The sequence below is a fragment of the Atractosteus spatula genome, chromosome 7 (genome assembly GCF_055471065.1).
Source record: "Atractosteus spatula isolate fAtrSpa1 chromosome 7, fAtrSpa1.hap1, whole genome shotgun sequence".
Taxonomy (NCBI): Eukaryota; Metazoa; Chordata; class Actinopteri; order Semionotiformes; family Lepisosteidae; genus Atractosteus; species Atractosteus spatula.
In genome coordinates this window covers 14,528,915-14,549,759 of record NC_142712.1, presented here as the reverse complement: position 1 = coordinate 14,549,759, position 20,845 = coordinate 14,528,915, and the positions used below count along the sequence as shown (strand labels likewise).

General features: G+C 38.9%; 1 protein-coding gene across 1 annotated transcript; it reads left to right on the top strand.

Annotated features, from left to right (window-relative positions):
• The first annotated feature begins 7,053 nt into the window (after nucleotides 1–7,053).
• LOC148830569 (olfactory receptor 5B12-like) lies at nucleotides 7,054–8,010 on the top strand. The gene is made up of 2 exons (XM_088919919.1): nucleotides 7,054–7,489; nucleotides 7,688–8,010. The coding sequence occupies exons 1-2, from the start codon at nucleotides 7,054–7,056 to the stop codon at nucleotides 8,008–8,010; spliced, it is 759 nt and encodes a 252-aa protein (XP_088776045.1).
• Nucleotides 8,011–20,845: the final 12,835 nt, after the last annotated feature.

Sequence of the window (20,845 nt, the reverse complement as noted above, 5' to 3'; positions counted from 1 at the left end):
TTTTGCTTTTCAGAAGTATAATTTTTTTAAAAAGGTTTAAGATGTTTATTACCTGAAGTTCTTCAGCTAAATCTGATGCAGTCCTAATATTTAAATAATTAGTGTTTTAGAAAAATAGCAGACAAGACGTACAGTATGTGTTTTTGTCAAGCATGAATTGGAGATCCAGGTTATTTGGTTATTGAAACATAAGGTACATTCTCTACTTTTTTTCCTCAAAGGCCCGATGAATTCCTTAATAGTTAAAAACGTCTGCCCTGTACATTTCTGCTAACGATTGATTTATAAACCATTCATCCATTTTCCAACTATTTATCCAGTTCAGGGTTACAAGAGTGCCAGAGCCAACCTTGGCCATCAACAAGAGGAAAGTGGAATACGCTCTGGACAGGATGGCAGTCCATTGCAGGGCAAACACAGAATCCACTTAAAGTAACTGAACACATTTTACTGTTTCAATTTTGCTTTACATTCTTTAAAACCACTAACACAAACCCTGATGGGTTTGGTCAGAACTTAGATGGGTAACTGCTACAAGAAACCTGATTGGTGTTATAAAAGGTGTCAGACATTGGATCTTAATCCCAGATAATGATTAAATGTGTATCAAAAGAACTCATGGCACAGTTTTTTAGGGTGGTAATCCCTGTGGTCCACTTCCGATTTTCCCATTTGCTCAGTCTGGCTAAGCACAATTTTATCCTTAAATATCATTATTGAAGCAAATTTTCACTTATCTATTTATTCTGCTGTGTAGTAGGGCCACTGGTTATTCTTGTTATTACTGTGATGCATGCATAAACCACCAAAACAAATATTACTTTAATACTGTGCAGATGCAACCACTCAGAACACGTTGCATTATGTGATTCACTGGCAAAAAGACAATCGATAGGTGGCACTTTTAATGTGTTAGATGCTAGAGAAGTGGTTGCTTCATTTAATGTTTCCCTGCTTTTTATCATCTCTAAATTCACATAATATGAAACATTAATATGGAATTTTGTAATTAAAGGGAAATTTTGGTAGCTGACAACAAAAATAACAGAAGCAAAATGTCTCTGAATGTCATAAATGGTATTAAGTTAGGAATATAGATATATTATACATACTGTATATGGCTGGAAGCTAAAAATAAAAATAAAATACACAACAGTATTCCACCTTCTTCATTAACATTTTCTGCATTATAGTCTTTAACTCTGTACCTTACTGTGGCTGTTTTGGAAAAGTTTTGATGTGCTCATTCTGACCATATTAAGATTATATACTTTATAAAAAGCTATAATGTTTTAACCTTTTCTATCATTGTCGTTATTGTTGAATATTGTTGTCGTTATTGTTGTAAAATGTAGTACCTTTAAAAATCCACTTAATATGGAATATTAATATGGAATCATGGAACTAAAGAAATTTTGGAAACTGAAAATAAAAAAATACTTTAACGTCATTCATGGGATTCATTTATGGATCTAAATATACTGTAATGTTTTTATATAGCTAGCAATAGTACTGTACTCCACTTTCTTCGTAAACATCTGCATTGAATTCTTAAACTCGTTCACTTGTAATTATTTTGGAACACTAACATGTTCCGTTTTAAACTACATTTTGCTGTTGATGTTGCAATAGACAATGAAACGCTCATATTTTGTAATGTGGGGCACTGTGACCAAGTGCCCCACATTACAAAACGACAAATAGATGAATTTCTCATAAGGTACTGTAGTGGCATTAAAACTATACAGTATCATGCTGTCTTTACTGTAAATACATTTATATTGTATACCCTCAGTAAATGGTAGCCTATCGGTTTTGCAAATCTGTGGAAATGACTTAATGTGATTCACACTGGAATACAACATCCATATTAGGACATCCTCCTCCATCCTAGATGCTGTACATGTGTCTCCTCTATAACTCTTCATCTTATAGAACAATTCACCCAGTGCTGCAACATTCTCTTGCCCTGTCTAAATTTCAAGGAGTAACCCTGTAACATAAGGGATTAGAGCATATAATTATATCAACTACTAGGAAGAAAAAAGAGCAGCAAAGATATATAAAAACAAAAATATAGATTTTAAAATTTATAATATAAAAATATACATAGTGGCATTAAAATTGGCATAGTGTATATTATAATATTATATATTATAATATAATAATATACATAGTGGCATAAAAAACACAATTGTGATTACTGTTTATGGCATCTTTAATTTCTCTTGCAGTTTCTAAGATTGTTGATATTAAGGTTCATTCATGTTATTACTTAATGTTCTAAAATGTGAATATAGTTTACAAATTATTTTATCATTATAGAATTGTTAGTGAATTTTTCCATAACCTTAAATGTTACTGAATTTTTCCTCACACACAAATTGTCATATCCACAAATATGCCAAAACAATAGTGTACACATGAATGATTGGTGTATTATATAAGTATACTGTACACTGTATATAACAAGTACAGTATGACACTATATAATTTTAAAGCCACTAAAATAAAGTATGTGTGAAATATATTTTTCATAATCAAAATTTAAAGTTAAATTGTTTTCTGATATCTCCTTGTTGAAATTTGCAAAGACAAAATATAGATTTTTGGAAATCAGAAATCAGCCATTTTCTGGCGACAGCCCACATGCCCAGCAAATTACTGCATTGTCTGTCGTGCATTGTGAATGCCTGGATCACTTCGTATAGTTTTACTGAAAAGAAAGGATTTGCTGACATATTTCCTTTTGAAATATTAACAAGATAACAAGTATCTTCCACAGCAGTGCAGTGGTTAGCATTACTCCCTCTCAACGCTGGTACCCTGGGCACAGTTCTGGACCTGAGGTGCTTTCTGCCTGGAGTTTATTAAATGTTCTCCCCATGTTCGCGTGCGTTTCCGGATGGTGCTCCAGTTTTCTCACACTGTCCTAAGACTAGTAGGTTAAAGAGCTGAATATTTGCAGGTTTTTTGTTAGTGACACAAGAGTATCCACTCATGCACACAGAAATGGTAATACCAGTTGAGGACATGGCGATGACAACTACACTGTGGTACATACAGTAAAAGGATGATTTAGGGTAGGATGCTGATATTGAGGCAACAAAGAGAATGAATTTCATCATCATCTTTCTGTCAGGTATGAAACAGAGCAAGCACATTTAAAGAAATTAGTAGTAGAGCTTATGTAGTAAATCTTGTTTTTCATATAGAAAAATTAACGCTTATGTTAGAATAAGAATGAGAGCACAGAGAACGAATTTCACAATCATCGGGTATGAAATGGAACATGCACTTTAAAAGAAATTTGCAATAGACTTATTTATTAAATCTTGTTTGTGTTTCATATAGGGAAGTTTACTCTTATTTAAAAATATAGATAATGATACGGACACTTATAACATCTCTTCAATTCCGTAATAGTCAAAACCATATAAATGGCAAATGAAAATGATACAGGAAATGTGTGCAGATTGTTTCTGTTTTACTAGGGTCATTATTAATTCTACAGTATTGTCATCTTTCATTTTAAAATAGATAGCAGTTTTTAATGTATCTGTAGTAGATGTCAGCATTAGCACAGCTCTTATTTTATTTTATTTTGTTTTATATTAGATATTTTTAACATTTTTTTTTGTTCATTTTCTGCATAGTATGGAATCTCTCTCCCTTGCTGTTATGGCTTACGAAAGACTTGTCTCTATTTGTTTTAAACTGAGAAGCAACACAATCAACACAAACATCAGGATGTTTTTGATAATTGATTTTTGCTGGATATTAGCTTCCATACTCCCATGTATGTCAATAGTTTTCATGACACGCTTATCATTCTGTCAACCTGTTCCTGTCATTAAGAGTTATTTCTGTGATCATGGACCAGTGTTCAAAGAGGCCTGCAGCAGCTACACTGAAAACTTTTATTACCACATCTTCTTGCTTTGGAAAGGGGTTCTTCTTTGTCAAGAAGAAAGATGGCTTGATAAGACCATGCATTGACTATCAGGACTTGAATCAAATCACAGTGAAGACACAATATCCCCTTGTATTAATATCCTCACTCCAGAGAAGAGGATCAGTGGAAGACATCTTTTAACCCACGGGACAATAATATCTGGTGATGCCCTTTTCCCTCTGTAATGCTCCTGCTACCTTCCAACACTTTGTAAGTGATACATTCTGAGCAATACATTACTTATAAGATAAGAACACTTTATTTGCCCTATACAATTTCTTGCATTAGGAATTTGTCTTTTTTGCATACCCCAGTTGCTCTCCGTGAGACACACAGTCACACAAATAGGGAAAGAGAAGCCTGGGGTCAGAGCGCAGGGTCAGCCATTGTACAGCGCTCCTGGAGCAGCTGGGGATAAGGGCCTTGCTCAGATTCCTCTGCTGGCTGCAGGATTTAAACCAGCAACCTTCAAGCCACAGGCGCAGATCCTTAGCCACAGAGCCACCGCTCCGTCCTTTACTTTGACAGATTCATAGTCATTTACATACAGGACATCCTGATTTTCTACAGTTCGTTCACTAAGCACATTCAAAATGTCTAACAGGTTCTGACCTGGCTCCAACATCATGGCCTGTACACTATGTGAAGCTGGAAAATACAGAGTTCCACATGTCTGAGATAATGTTCCAGTTTTTCCATATATCCCCTCAGGCTTGCAAATTGATCCCCAGAAGGATTCAGCAGTATTTTAATTTACTTAAATATTAGCTGCATTTCCTTGTATTTGTACATTTCTACCACTGATTCATGTACAATTTAATTTCAGTTTTGGCCCCAATTATAGCCCTCACCAAGAAAGGTCAGGGAAAACAGAATCCAGAAGCACAGAAAGCTTTCATGGAGTTGAAGCACTACATCACCACGACACCCTGACCCATCTTTGCCCTTCAAGCTAGAGGTGGATGCATCAGTTGTAGGAGTGGGGGCCATCTTGTCTCAACGCTCAGGTCCCTCATCCTCTTTACTCGTGCAATTAATTTCCAGGAAGGTCTCACCCGCAGAAAAGCAACTGGGAATTATTGATGGTAAAACTGGCTTAGGAGGAGTGAAGGAATCTCCTGGAAGGAGCAGCTCATCCATTTCTAGTGCTCACCGATTATATGAACTTGGCATACATTAAGAAGGCCAAACATTTGAACCCTAGACAGGCACATTGGGCTTTTTTCTACTCCAGCTTCGACTTCACCAACTCCTACAGGCCTGGGTCAAAGAATGGCAAAGCTGACACTGTCAACAATCTATGCCTCAGATGACTCCTTGGGAGAACCTGCATCATCAGAGTTGATTTCCTCTCTGTGGAAGAAGTAGTGTAGATAGTACTGGCCTCTGATCCCGCACCCCTGAACAACTACCTAGTAAGCTATTAGTCCCTATGTCTATCTGGTCTGAGGTCCTACAGTGGAGACACAGGCCATCCAGGTGTGAACTTTAGACTTTGATTCATTCCCTGCAGGCCAGTTGTAATCTCTCCCAACTCTTTAATGCCCTTGGACTTCCAGAACTGTGGACTTCATCACGGACCTTCCATGTTCTCAGGGGTGCTTAGTGATCCTAGTAATTATGGACTGTTCTCAAAGACTGTCCGTTTCGTTCCTCTTCCCAAGTTGTCATCCACTTCCCAGGTGGCACATGTCCGCAAAGGAAGTATTCAGATTTTATGGCATTCCGACTGATATTATTTCCAAGCATGTTCAACCCCAGTTCATCTTCAAATTCTCTCATGCATTTTGTAGACTGAGGATCAGAGTGAAACTCTCCTCTGGATATCACCCAGAAAAAATGAGGCTCCCATATGCTCTTTGTTACCCACTCCTTTGGGACTAACTGTTCCCCTCCTTTGACAGCTTTCAGGAGCTGGTTCCCTGGTGGATCCTGGATTCCCTCGAGGTTCAGGGCAGTGTACTGTATAGCACCAATTCATTGGAGAGGCCATGGGCCGAAAGAAAGATCCTGGGTGAGTGTCCGAAGAACTCCTAACGTGCTGCTCATTCCATGCTTGTTAACCAAGCAAGCCCAGTCTAGAACCCAGATGTCGCTCTTTTTTGTTGTAATGATTGTGCTCAGGTGAGTTTCGTTTCCAGCTGCATATAATGCATTTATGGCAGTCAATCTCTCAATAAGTCACCCAATCTGCCAATAAACAGGATAACATGGTCAGGTAGGTTGTCAATACTGCCGGCCTGTAATTAAACAGCACTTACCTGGGGAAGGTATTTATTCTCTTTTTCCTGACATTGCAGCGATCCGTGAGCTGGCGTTCATCTTTCCCTTCTTTTTTTCAGCATGGAATAAACCTATTACTTGTTCCTTTACATTAAGTGTATATCAAATTGATAATGGGATGTTGTTCTATATGCACAGGGTTGTGGAAGACTGGAAAAGAGGAGACAGCCACAAGCTATTACCCTGGGATCTTTCAGAAAATGATCCCCTAATCATCATATGCATGATACTATTATGTAGAGTTATTATCTGTGACACAAGAGAACCCACACATGCAAACAGGAATAGTAATACCACTTGAGGACAGGGTTATGACAGCTACACTCTGGTACATACACGTAAATGAATGCCTTAGGGTAGGAAGCTGAAATGAAGACAGCACAGAGAAAGATTATCTCCATCATCTCTCTGTCAGGTAAAAATATATGTCTTCTGAAAAATATGAAATACATTTTATTTTATTCCCTTTCTATTTTTATTATTAAATCACTCAATCTGTTTTATTTTTCAGATCATAGCAGAGAATATGCAAGCTATTTTAATTTTTATTTAGAAAAAAGGCCTTCCAAAAGAACTGAAAGAGGTATACTAAAATGGTCACTGACATCTCACAGTATCTGTAAAATGTTACATTATTAAGCAAATCTGCTAGTGAATGAAATAATGCTGGGCAGATAATGTATTAGATAGCTACTCTTGCTCATTGCAATGCTAAAGTGGTTTTATATTTAATTTTCTTTGTCCTTTTTTAATTTTAGGTTTGAGAAATAGTAAAAAAGGAGGATACTGAAGCACTCTCTCAACAGCTGGCAGCAATGGAGATAAACACCACATTTTCTACCCCTGTGGGGTTTCTGATTGCTGGTTTTCAGAATCTGCAGCACAGTAATTATTATTTCATATTCCTGGCTTTCATTTACCTAGGAACCCTGATAGCCAACTTCATTCTAATGTCTGTTATATATCTGTCCGAGTGTCTTCATACACCAAAGTACATAGCAGTTTTTAATTTATCTGTAGTAGATGTGAGCATTAGCACAGCTCTTATTCCAAAATGTATACATCAATTTCTTTTTGACTCAAGATTTGTGTTATATGAGTCATGTTTAACTCAAATGTTCTTCTTTCATTCTTTTTATGCCCTGGAATCTCTTTCCCTTGTTGTTATGTCTTACGAAAGACTCGTCTCTATTTGTTTTCCACTGAGAAGTAGCACAATCAACACAAATGTGACGATGTTCTTTATAATTGGTTTCTGCTGGGTTTTAGCTTTAACATATTTTGTTGTTGCAGTGTTTTTTATAGCACGCTTGTCATTCTGCAAACCTGTTCCTGTCATTAAGAGTTATTTCTGTGATCATGGACCAGTGTACAAAGAAGCCTGTAGCAGTAATAGTACAAATAAGACTATAGCTAGTGTTTATACTTTTACTTTCATTTTCTTGCCAGTGGCTTTCATTACTATATCATACGTGTGCATTATAGCTGCCCTTACAAGGATTGCCTCTGCACAGGGGAGATGGAAAGCATTTAAAACATGCACAACTCACTTAGCATTAGTGGAAATTTTTTTTATTCCATTTTTGGTAACATATTTGATTGTATGGTCAAATATACTGGTGGACACTGACACCAGAATCCTCAATACATCTTGGTCAGCAGCCCTTCCTCCTCTGCTGAATCCCATCATATACACCTTAAAAACTGAGGAGGTCATGGAGGAAATTAAGAATTTTATAAGAAAACAGAAGGCAGCTCCAATAAAACATTAACTTTCTTATTAGTGCTTTACTGTGAGGATTTTTCTCTGTACAGGGTAAAACATACTTAGTCCTCAGTTTTACAATGGAGTCACAGTTTTAAAACAAAGCACAGAATAAAATTCTATCAGTCTTATAATTAAAAATGTGTTAGAATGATTGTGAAATTACAAAGTAATTTGTAGTAAATTGTAGAAAATTACAATATAAATTACAATATAAACATTTGTATTTCATTTGTAGACTTTCAAGTGTGGCAGATTTGTGTTTATTTTCCATTTAAATAGATCACAACATATATCTTTAGAATTTAAAGAGTATGTTATAGAAACAGTAAAGGTAAAGTATTAAGTGTGAAAATGTACATTTATTCTCACAGTTTTGTCTATGTAGATGTCCTGAATACACAGACTTTTTTTACTTACAAATTATCCCACCATAATTCTCAAATAACGATCATACTCCATGGATTCAGGAATCACCCTTTACTCCTTTCCCTCCTAATACACTTTTTTGCCTTTTTTGCGTCTGCAGCCACAGCACTTTACCCAGTTCACAACTTTATCTCCACTTCTCTGGATTTATTTATTTGATAGGAAGCTCTGTCACCTGCACTACAATTATTTACTGAATAATTATTCTGTTTTGCAGTCTTCTTCAACTTATTTTAAAAGGCTAAACTTTAATCTGTTGTCTGATTTGGTTCTGTGACTCACTGCTGACTTTCTGTATTTCTTTCTATTTTGCTTTTCTTCGTTTTATTTGAATGGATGACTCTTCTGGATGGATGAATTTAAAATGCATATTATTATGTAAAATTCCAATGTCCAAAAGGTCCAAAACACTTGACCACAACAATATTTTAACTGTGGTCAGGAGACAGGGCAAGACGTGTTGGTCCACAACAAATATTGGCAGAGTTAGACCCTTTTAATCCCTTCATTAGTTTTTCTTGGTTTCGCATGAGAATAATTGTCTTCACCTCCCAGGAAGACAATATGCAATATACTTAAGCAGCTGCTTTTACAGCTCAGTTCTGCTCTTTGCCCTCTTGAATGTGTGGTTTCATGTACAGTATGTAAGAGTGTGGCAGGCTCCTTGGTCATTGGGGATATCATGGTTTCTATAGAGGAGAGGTACTGCACTGTAGCTCAATGTGATCATGTGTCTTTTGGAAAAACCTGATTCTTATGGAGATCAATTACTCCAGGTGTAAATCAGACTAAATGTTTCAAGGGAGTTACTGCAGCTGAAGTGGACCTGTAGCTGAATTTAATATTTTAGTCATGTCTCCCTGTTCTGGTTTGTTTTGATATTTCTTTTCGTAGTTTGTTAATATTGATAGAATGTTGAGTGACAGTATCCTGTGTAAATAAAGCACTTTGAAACCTTCATTAAAATCCCCATGTCTAATTTATTAAACACATTTAAAATAACCATACAGAAAAATAAATAATTCAACAATATATAAAAACAGTGCTCCTCTAAAACATTAAATCCTATGAGTAAATTAATTAATAGAAATGTCAGTTTATGAACCATTTGAAAAGGTGCTATATTACGTTATATTGTTACACTAGTAACAGTTGTAGAAAAAAATCTACCCTAAGTTAAAAGTACAACATCACGATTGCAGTACGTACTGGATTTGAAGAGCACCACCATTTATTCAGATTGTGTTGAAGGTAATTTAAATTAGTTTTACTTTAAGTTTCAGGTGACAAAACAGTTGTATGCATTAATTATAAAAGGAAGATCAGAATTTTGGACAATATTTACCATTTCAGGTGTGTTAGCACACTTAAATATATAGCACGTAACATACAGTATTCCAGATAAGTTAATGTGCAGATTGGTATGGTGAGCATTTCTTTTTATGTTCACTAGATACATTTTCAGGGATTTAATTATTTCAAAATTGTTGACTACCAAGCATGGTAAAATATATTCAATTAATTTTCTAATCACTTCTTCCAATACAAGGTCTTGGGGAGATGTATCCCAGCATGTAACATGCAGATGGGATGCCAGTCCATCATAGGATGATGTCCATCCAGTCCATCACAGGGTATACAGATACAAACACACACACTTACACCAGGGCAACTTTTTCCAGAAGCCATATCTGCCAGTATAATATGTAATTGGATTGTGGGAGGAACCCAAAGCACCCAGAGGAAACCCATGCAATCACAATGACAATATACAAACTCCACACTGAGAGCACCCCAAGTCCAGAATTGAACTCAGGATGCCAGCACTGAGAAGCCTCCGTTCCAACCAGTGTACCACTGTGATATCCGAAATACAATCTGTCAAGAAAAATATACATTTTTAAATGGTGAAATTCTAACACACACACCAAAGCTACAGCTGCTTCTATTTAATTACCTTGAAGGATATCTTTGCAAAAACTGAATTCAGCACATGCAGCAGTGTTCAAAAGTGTGGAAACACCATATACAGAAAGGCTGGTTAAGAGACTAACACTGTTCCTTTTTCTTTACTGTAATCCCCTATTAAAGTATTTTTCTCCCTGTTTTTCTCTGTATATGATGGTGTCAGAACAGAGAAGAGCGACCAGACACATTCTAGGTCTTAAAAGAAAGCCCTACGGTATATTGATAAAGTGCCTTTCAAAAGTATTCACCCCCCTTGGACTTTTTCACATTTAATTGTGAATACATTAGCAATGCACTGTTGCATTCATTTTTTGAAGAAAGTCTGGGAATGTTAGATGGCATGATTGTGTTTTGCTGTCATTTTTTGAAGAAATTCTGAGACTGTTAGATGACATGATTGTGTTTTGCTGTAACAGTAAATTGCAAGTGTACTTGATGACTTTTAAGAACCAATAAAGCACACAGTTGGTCCCTCAGGGCTTAAATAGTGAGTGAGGTTCTCTAACAAAGCAGATAAGCCCGGCCTGATCTTGTTAAGGATGTGGAATGCACTGTTTAATTGGCTGAAGTAATTGCAGCAGCATTGGGGCTCATCAGGGCATCACAGTGCATCCCCCTACCCCCCAAAGAGGTGACCTTCGGGGACCTTTGGACCGGGCTTTCTAGGGAACCTCACGTGCAAAGTCCTTATCAGCCGGGGTGCAGATTAGTTCTTTTGTTGGGACCCAGGACCTGTCTTCGGCTCCATGCCCCCCTCCAATGAACCACATTTTGAAGGCTATTCTGTACCCATCTGGAGTCGAGAATCCTCTGGGGGTGAGGTACTTTCGAGTGCTCCAGATGGGGAGTAGGTGACCCCTCAGGTGTCAGATGTGTTCGTGCGGGCTTCAGTAGGGACCCGTGGAATGCTGTCGAGATTTTCCTGCTGAGAGAGCTATGAAGAGTGAGTAGGTAGGTGACAGCATTCACCTATTTAGTCAGTTTGAAAGCTCCAATGTACCAGGGTGTTAATTGTTTTTAGGGGACACGTAAGTGAAGGTGTATCGTGGAGAGCCATACCCGCTGTCCGACTCGGAGTGGAGGATCGGCTCTCTGACAGTTGGCAGTGGTCTCTTGTTGTTGTGTGGGCCCCCTCAAGTTTGCCAGCACAGTCTCCACACTCCCTCTAGGTCTCATGTAGTGTGGCCTGCAGCCGGAACCCTGGAGCTGTGGGGAGAGACCTGGAGAAGAGGGGGTTTAAATCCATGCTGACATTCAAAAGGTGACATGCCTGTGGCTGACTTCATTAGGAGGTTACGGGAGAACTCAGCCCAAGGAAGATGTACTACCCAGTCGTCCTGGAAAGTGGAGACATGACTTTTGAGGTAGGTTTCCAAATCCTGATTCACTCGCTCAGTCTACCCATTTGTCTGCGGGTGGTAACCATACTGAGGACAAGTCAGTCTTAAACCCCAGTCTCCTACAGAAGGCCCACCAGAATTTGGAGACGAACTGGAGATCTCAGGAGGCCGGTAATAAAGTCCATAGATATAGATTCACAAGTTCGGAGATGAAGATTTTATAGTACGTCTGCCTGTAAGGACGGCCACCAGAACTTACACTGGAGGAGTTCCACTGTCCGTTTCACTTCAGGGTATCTGGTCACCCGAGATGAGTGCCCCCATTGTAAGACCTCTGCCCTGGCCTGAGGATTATTGTTTAACCAGCAGAGTTTCTGGAGGGGGTGTTTGTCTTGGAGTGCCTCATAGATTGTCTTCTCTATGTCTAGTAGGGTCACTCTGATCACCTTTTCTGTTGGGATGATCATTGTCTGGTGATCTGGAAGGTATAGTCTGGACAGGGTGTTGGCTTTCCCATTCTTGTTGCCTGGCTTGTAAGAGATGGTAAAATCAAACCGGGAGAAGAAGAGCGCCCAACGCGCCTGTCGTGCACTTAGTCATTTGGCTTGCCAGATGTATTCCAGATTCTTGTGATCTGTAAAAACAAGAAAGGGATATTTTGCACCTTCCAACACATGCCTCCACTCTTCCAGTGCCAATTTAATGACTAGGAGCTCCCTGTTGCCGACATCATAATTTTGCTCCGCTGGGGTGAGCTTCCTGGAGAAAAAGGCTGAGGGGTGAAGCTTTGGAGGATAACCAATTCGCTGGGACAAGACTGCACCTACCCCCACTTCAGACACGTCGACTTCCACCTCAAACTGTCTGTCTGGGTTCACATGTTGAAGAATAGGTGCAGATGTGAATTTCATCTTTAATTTGTCGAAGGCTTCCTGAGCTTGCGGGGTCCACTTGCCCTGGTTGGGTCCCTTTTTTGTGAGGGTGGTAATGGGTGCTATAATTATACTGAAGTTTTTAATAAAAGTCCTGTAAAACTTCACGAAGCCCATGAAGCTCTGTAACTGTTTTAGATTAGTGGGGATAGGCCAGTCTTGAATAGAGGCTGTTTTTGCAGGGTCCATCTTCTCCTTGGGATGTACCCCAGGAAGGTGATTTCTGAACGATGGAATTCACATTTTATTTTAATTTTGCATAGAGATGATGGAGACATACATGTTCGAATAGTGTTACAACGGTTTCGACATGTTGGCATAAAAAAACACTAGGATATCGTCCAGATATATAACTAAGAACTTACCTAGGTAATCCCGGAATATATTGTTCATGAAATGTTGGAAAACTGCTGGAGTGTTGCACAGTCCAAATGGCATTACAAGGTATTCATAATGCCTGACCTCTGTGTTGAAGGCTGTCTTCCATTCATCTCCTTCCTTGATGCAAACTAGGTTGTACACCCCCCTGAGGTTGATCTTAGTGAAGATGGTAGACTTGGCCGCTTTTTCCAGTAATGTTGGGATGAGTGGTAATGGGTACTGATTCTTCCTAGTTATTTTATTGAGATCTCTGTAGTTGATGCAGGGGCATAGTCCCCCATCCTTTTTCTCCATGAAGAGGAATCCAGCCCCAGCTAGAGATGTAGAATGCCGGATAAAACCATGGCGTTCTTCCATGGCCTTAATCTTTGTCTGAGAGAGAGAATAGAACCGGCCTCTGGGTGGCAACTTTCCAGGTATCAGATCGTATGGTCTATGAGGAGGGAGTTCTGTGAGAGCTTTCTACTTACTAAAATATCCGGCAAATCTTTGTATTCTTCAGGAAGTTTGCCCGGGCTAATTTCTGTGGTAGCCAGTAACTTAACCTGAGGCAGGCAATGTAGGAGTGCTCTCTGCAAACAAGTGACTAATTCCTTTTTAGTCCAATCAATGCTTGGAGGCATAGAAAGGAAATTGTTTCTCGATGCAGAGAGCCTACAGTAAGGGTGAGGGGAACAGTTTGTTTAATAATTCGCCCTGGACCGATAGGGACAGGGAGGCTGGTGGTAGTAAGTTGTCACCCGGGTGAGGAGACTGAAGTGCTCCACTCAGTAAGGGCTTCTCGACAATTACCGAGCTGTTTTCCTTTCCCAGATGCCCAGGACAGGTCTTTTTCCAGTGTCAGTTTCGCACACAGTAAACGCAGAGGCCATTTTTATGTCTTCACTCTCTGTCTTCCAGGGACAGGCGAGTGTTTCCAAGTTGCATCAGTTCCTCAAGATCAGGGGTACAGGAAATCATAAATCTGGAAGGCAGAACTGGAGATCAAATTGGGGGTGATGTTTTTGTACTCTTATGTGATCTTTCAGTGTGTCTTGCATGGAACTGATCATTGATGTGGGTAGCCAGTGCTACCATCTCTTCAAATGAATCTGGGAGTTCGTTTCGTGCCAGTTCATCTTTGATCTCTTCTGTGAGGCCATGATAAAAGAATGAATACCGGACCGTTTCATTCCATCTCGTCTCCAAGACCAATGTTCTAAATTGAATGGTGTAATCACTAACTGACTGAATTCCCTGGGTGAGTTGTAAAAGTTGTTGTTCAATTCTCTTGGTGAGAGACTGAAAAACCTGGAGGAACGTTTGGGTAAACGCAGAGCAATTGGAACAAACAGGATCTTCATGCTCAGGCTCAAGCCAGGGCTTTTCCTGAAAGAAGAGAAAAGATCTACACCACTCGTGTTGCATCATTAGGGAATGAAGAAGGTTGCATGGACATAACCATCTCACACTGCATCAGGAATCCTCTGCATTGATCTGAAGACCCGGAGGAAAGTGTGGGAGGCAGTAGCGAGGGTTAATGGAATGCCATATTCTGTTCTTTAGTCTTCTGATCGGTAATCATAAAATGAGCTGGAGCCTGGGACTGGGTCAGTATCTGGAAGGGCACAGGGACAGAGTCGGTGGGTATAGAGTTCATTGAGGAAGTGTTCGGTAACATATCCTGGATCAGACTTCTGAAATGTTGCGCCATTTCGGTGGTTCTGGGTCCAGTAGTCTTGAGCCTTTTTGGTTCAGACTTTCTGTTATGCCGGGCCCAAAGATGGAAAAAGGGCATGGCAAATAATCACCTTCAGAGTCTCTTTAGTAATGAAGTTAATGGAGTTTATTGGTTGGTGATAATATAATAAATGGAGAATATGCAGAGTAATGGCGGATGAGTTAGAAGCACATATGAAGCAGGCAGGCTGGAGAGATGCTCAGGAAGGGCAGATGGATCTGAGATGAGATCAGGAAGAGCTGATTGGTGATTAATGGTGGTGGTATCTCGAAACTGGAACTGGAGGTTGAAAACTGGGAGAAAACTGTGTTTAGTTCTTAGAACAACCTGGAATGAAGAACAAATACATACAGTGTTAGAGACTGAATGTCTGAGCCCTGAGGACTTAAATGGTGTGTGATGTTCCGTAACGAGGCTGATAAGCCCGGCCTGATCTTGTTAAGGATGGTCCTGATGAGCTCCTTCCAAGTGTGGAATGCGCCATGGAATTGGATGAAGTAATTGCAGGAGCACTGGGGCTCATCAGGGCATCACAGATTCAGGGAGGTATAATTTTAACCCAAATAACCCTTCTCTGTTGAAGAAAGTCTAAACCTTAACCCTAACCTCCCCAAACGCATTTCTAGGGTTAGGGTTAGGATTCCTACAAAATGTTGAGAATGTTTGATGGCATGATTGTGTTTTAGGACAGAAATTAAGTTAACCCTATCGACTCCATTGAAGGCCTCTCCTACGACGAGTGTCAATTCATTTCTAACGCTACACTTTCCATCACTAAAAACAACTTTTTTTTCCAAATTTCTCAAAATATCACAAATCCAAGTGATCTCCATATTCCTCTTAACACAATCATTATTATTTTTTTTTACAACAGAGAAACTATTTCCAAATAAACAAAGCATAATGCCGACAACGCTACTTCAGACAGGAACTGCACAATAGGGGTATTATAAATATTTTAGGTGGGTAGCTGCATCAGCATGCCTAGGCTGCAAAGGAACAAGTAATAGGTTTATTCCATGCTGAAAAGAAAAGAAAGAAAATACAATGTTTCGGCCATGGAGCCTTCTTCGGGTGTGAGGATTGGATCGTTGACTTTCATTTGAATTCATTTGTTGACTTTCTTCAACAAATGAATGCAACCTCCCAATCATTTGGATAAAACTTATAACTCCCTGAATCTGCGATGCCCTGACGAGCCCCAATGCTCCTGCAATTACTTCATCCAATTCCTCACACCTGAAGAAGGCTCCACAGCCAAACGTTATGTTTTCTTCCTTCTCTTTTCAGCATGGAATAAACCTATTTCTTGTTCCTTTATAAATATTTTGACCAGCAAAATCAAAACAAAACACTACGAACCATACATCACAACAAACAGGACAACCTAATGTTTTCAGCAGTGTTTCGTACCCAGATACAGAAGCATAATGCAAATCATTTCTGAAGGTATATCTAGCGTTTCAATTTAGAGAAGGTCCAAAGTCCATCGGTAATAATAGATTCTCCAGCAAAACACAATCACAAAAATAAAAATTCACCAAAAGACGAGATGCTTACCTTTGAAAAAGTGACTTTTGTAGAGTAAAACTTTCCCATGTAAATGCATGTAGAATATATAGTAAACAAAAAAGAAATGGCTGCCGAAAGACCCTGTAAGTTTTGAAACCGACCAGGCTACCAAAAAAGCTGATGTAATAAGAAGAAACAGCTGTCATTCATCAAATTATGACCATTTAGAGACCTTTTAGGGAAGGCTTTAGCAAAGAGAGAGTTCTTAGCTGTCCTTGCATTGCCTGTCTTTTTTAGTTTTTCTTCTATCAAGAAATTGTAGATTGATCACATACTGTAGCCTTTTGTCAATCTGTCAAAATACACACCAGTGTTCAAAATGTGCAAAAACATTGTTTTTCTCTGAAAACATTATATATGGGCTCTCTAGCACAGCCAGAAGTCAATACAACAGGAAAACACAATGAAAAAATTAGACTTTGCATTGATTTCTGCTATCTCCAGGAAGGAGGAGAAAATCATTCCAGGACCAGCCATCATAAAAATCTATGCCATTTTTTTATTATTTGTTGAATCACTCTCAACCTTTTATGCAAGTTAGAAAACACATTAAAGAAGACATGGAAAGAGAAATTTTCAGCCTAGATGCTCCTCAACGTGAGATATTGCCTTTTGAAGAAGGACAATAAAATATGTTTGCTATTTTTTCCTGTTTTTGTTTTTGATATGTATCTCTAGTGTTTGTACTGAGTAAGACATACTCAAAGTATGAAGGGATCTCCAGGGTGTTCTCTTTAATTCAAGACCCTAACCAAGTCTGTGCTGTTTATGCTTTCCAAGATAATTCAAAATATTAAAGAGTACATCCATTTTGGGAGCGGGGGTGAAAAGTAATATTTGAATGTTTTCTTCACATTTTTTTTCTTACATATATGGCCTCACACACTGCTATTCGAAAAATGGGAATACTGTCTCAATTGCCCTAAAAGAAAAAGTTTAAAAAAGGGAGTACTGTATACTTTTCAAACTCTTGCATTTGGCATTGAATGCACTAGCATATTAACAGATTCAGCCAGGATTTATTGGGTATTCCTGACTGTTAACCTATTTAACCCTAAAGCCACGCTCATTGAGAACACCATTGAACATAAAATTTCCAATAGCAGAATACTTCTCAAAACATAAAATTTTACCATTGTTGATACATTGTCTTAGGTTTGCTGACATTGCTTAGTCTTTTCAGACTAATATTTTCAACCCAAATGAGTGGAAGGTTGGATTCATTTTTTGAAGAAAGTCTTAACCCTACCCTTAACCTACTGCAAATCAAAAGCTAGAATTCATAATGCTAAAGAAAAGCACAATATGAATTCTATAGCACAGTGGTTCTCAAACTGTGGTACGTGTACTACCAGTGGTACGCGGAGCGCCCCAGGTGGTACGCCAGATGACACTGGACATTTTTTGTGTGCGCTAAAAAATTGGGATGGGTTTTCATATTTTCTATTTTTATAAAATTAGTTTATGTGTGAAATACGCAGCCTACGTACTCAGCTACGATGATACAGCGCACGCTAATGCTTGTGTGGACACAAGGGCTACTATGTAATTGTATACCATTGTATAGGAATGCATGCTAGGAACCTAAGTGACCAATTGTATTTAAAAAAATGATCTTCAGCAAATAGGGAGGTAGGAGAATGTGCGTGATTTTGGAACACTGCCAGTCTTGTAAGCACAGAAAAGAGTGATAGATAACAGATAAATATTTAAGGACTGTTCTAGGTTAATTTGAGAAAAATACACCGAGCATCTTTGTGTTTCACTCCTATGTGCATGAAATAAAAACGTCTTTTAACTTCTGAGATGGACTACTGGCTGTCTTTTTAGGGAAAACAGAGAAATATGCAAGCTTACGGATTGCTAAAGCAGGTAAGCCCCTCCACAGTATTGGTGAAGAACTTTGTTTACCGCTGGCAAAAGAGCTGACATATTATATGTGGAGAAAAAGCTGCTAAACAGCTCGACCTGCTGCCCGTTTCGAATGACATAGTCACTCGTAGAATAATTGATATGGCAGATGATGTCAAAAGTATGCTGATAGAGCGCATTAAGATGAGCAGATGCAGACTGTTTTTCACTGCAATTAGATGAGTCTGTAGATGTCATTGTAAGTGTCACTGTAAGTTGCTACCAATAAGAACTACAGGAGAGCACATATTTCAGAATGAATGAATTTATCAAAGAGAATGGTATAGACTGTGAAAAATGCATCGGAATTTGTACAGACGGTGCTAGAGAAATGACAAGCTGTGTAGTTGCACGAATTAGAGAGGTTGCTCCAGATATGAAGTGGACGCACTGCAGCATCCACCGCGAGGCCTTGGCAGTCAAGAAAATGCCTGAGGATTTAAAATCTGTGTTAGACTCTGCTGTCAAGGTTGTGAATTGTATCAAGGCTCGACCAATGAATTCATGTCTGTTCACTGTGCTTTGTAATGTGGCTGGTAAAATTAGCCTACCTGGCTGACATATTTTCACGTTTGAATGAGCTGAATAAGGGACTGCAGGGGCTCTCTTTAACAATTTTTGACGTGTCTGACAAGATCACTATAATGAAGAAAAAGCTGCAGCTTTTTGTTAATAAAATCAACGCAAGTGATGTCTCTGCTTTCCCAACTTTAGAGAACCATCTGCGTACATACAGTATGGTGTGGCACTTGATGCTGCTGTTTGTGATGTGATTTCACTGCACCTCTTGTCATTGGAAGAACAGTTCTCAGAGTATTTTCCAGTTGAGCCCATACCAGAGTGGATCAGGAACCCCTTTACTGTTGATGTCATAGGAATACCCAAGGATCTGACCTGTGCTGAACAAGGGAAGTGTTACGAGCACAGCCGGCACCAATTAACTCCAAATGATTCAATCTTCATTCCACACCTTTTCCCCGCAACCATTTAAACCCTCTGCTCCATACTACCGGTGCTTGGTATTAGAATTTCTTCTGCCTCCTGAGCTCGCCTCGCTCTCCTTTCCTGAAACCCTCTCTACCTCGTCTGGATCCCCTCAACTACTGTATGACTCTTTAGCTTTGGATTTCTCGCTACCTCTCTCTCGTCTTGCACCTCTCGAATTTGTTTGTCTGACTTCATTCTGACTACCTGGATTTGACCTCGCTTGGAATTACCGACCACTCTTCTTCGCCTCCCGTCTTAGATACCTTAGCTTTTGGACCGTGTCTCGAGATCTGCACAGGGTTTGTTAACAGCCCGGCGCTAACACGAAGTTGCTCAAGTTATCATCTGATGCGACTTTGATGTCAGAATTGAAATGACAGTCTCTGTTGGATTTCTGGATCCAAAGACAGAGTGAATACCCTGCCCTCTCATTAAAGGCTATGTGGTTTTTGATGCATTTTGCTGCTACCTACCTTTGTGAGAAAGGCTTCTCTGCTCTCACTGCAATCAAGACAAAGCACCACAACAAAATGGATGCTGAGCCAGATCTGCGTTTGAAGCTCACTGCCCTCGTCCCTGACATTGCAAGGCTTTGCTCGACTAAACAGGCTCACCCCTCTCACTGAAATAGTAAGTGCTCAATGCTATTTTTATTATGTGTGTGCACACGCGCTCATGTTGGTCATTGAGATTTTCTGTGGTTCCTATGAGAAGATGACTTGTAGGTGGTACTTGGATGCTTTGGTTTGATCAGGGGGTTGTACTTGGTCTAAAAAGTTTGAGAACCACTGCTATAGCACTTGTAAAATTGTTGAATTTTATATCACACATATCAGTGTAATATAAAAAAAATCTTAACAGCATCATTTCACCATAAATTTGAATTCTTGAAATGTTTTTTTTTCTAAGTGTAAAAACAGAAGTATTCCCCTATTATGTCTCTCAAAAGAATTCAATGGGTCAATGGCTTGGGGGCTAGTTTACAGAAAATATGCATTATATTTTTTGTAGCTTTCTCAGTAACATTGAGAAACATTGTTTTATTTTGCAGTTCTTTGTTAGTGACACAAGAGCACCCACACATGCACACAAGAATTGTAATACCACTTGAGGACATGGTGATGACAACTACACTGTGGTACATAAAAGGATGATTTAGGGTAGGATGCTGCTATTGAGACAGCACAGAGAACGAATTTCACAATCATCTCTTTGTCAGGTATGAAATGGAGCAAGCACATTAAAAAACTTTTGCAATAGAGCTTATTTATTAAATCTTTCAAATATAGTTTCATATAGAGAAGTTTACTCTTATTTAGAAATGATTACATAAAAATATAGATAATGATTTGAGATATAGATAATGATATGGACACTTATAATATCCCTTGAATTCCATAATAGTCAAAACCATAAAACTTGCAAATGAAACTGATACAGGAAATTTGTGCAGATTGTTTCTGTTTTACTAGTATCATTATTAATTCTACAGTATTGTCATCTTTCAATTTCATTGCCTTTATAATTTTAGGTTTGAGAAAGTCAAAAGGGGGAAACTGAAGCACCTTTTCAACAGCTGCCTGCAATGGAAAGGAACACCAC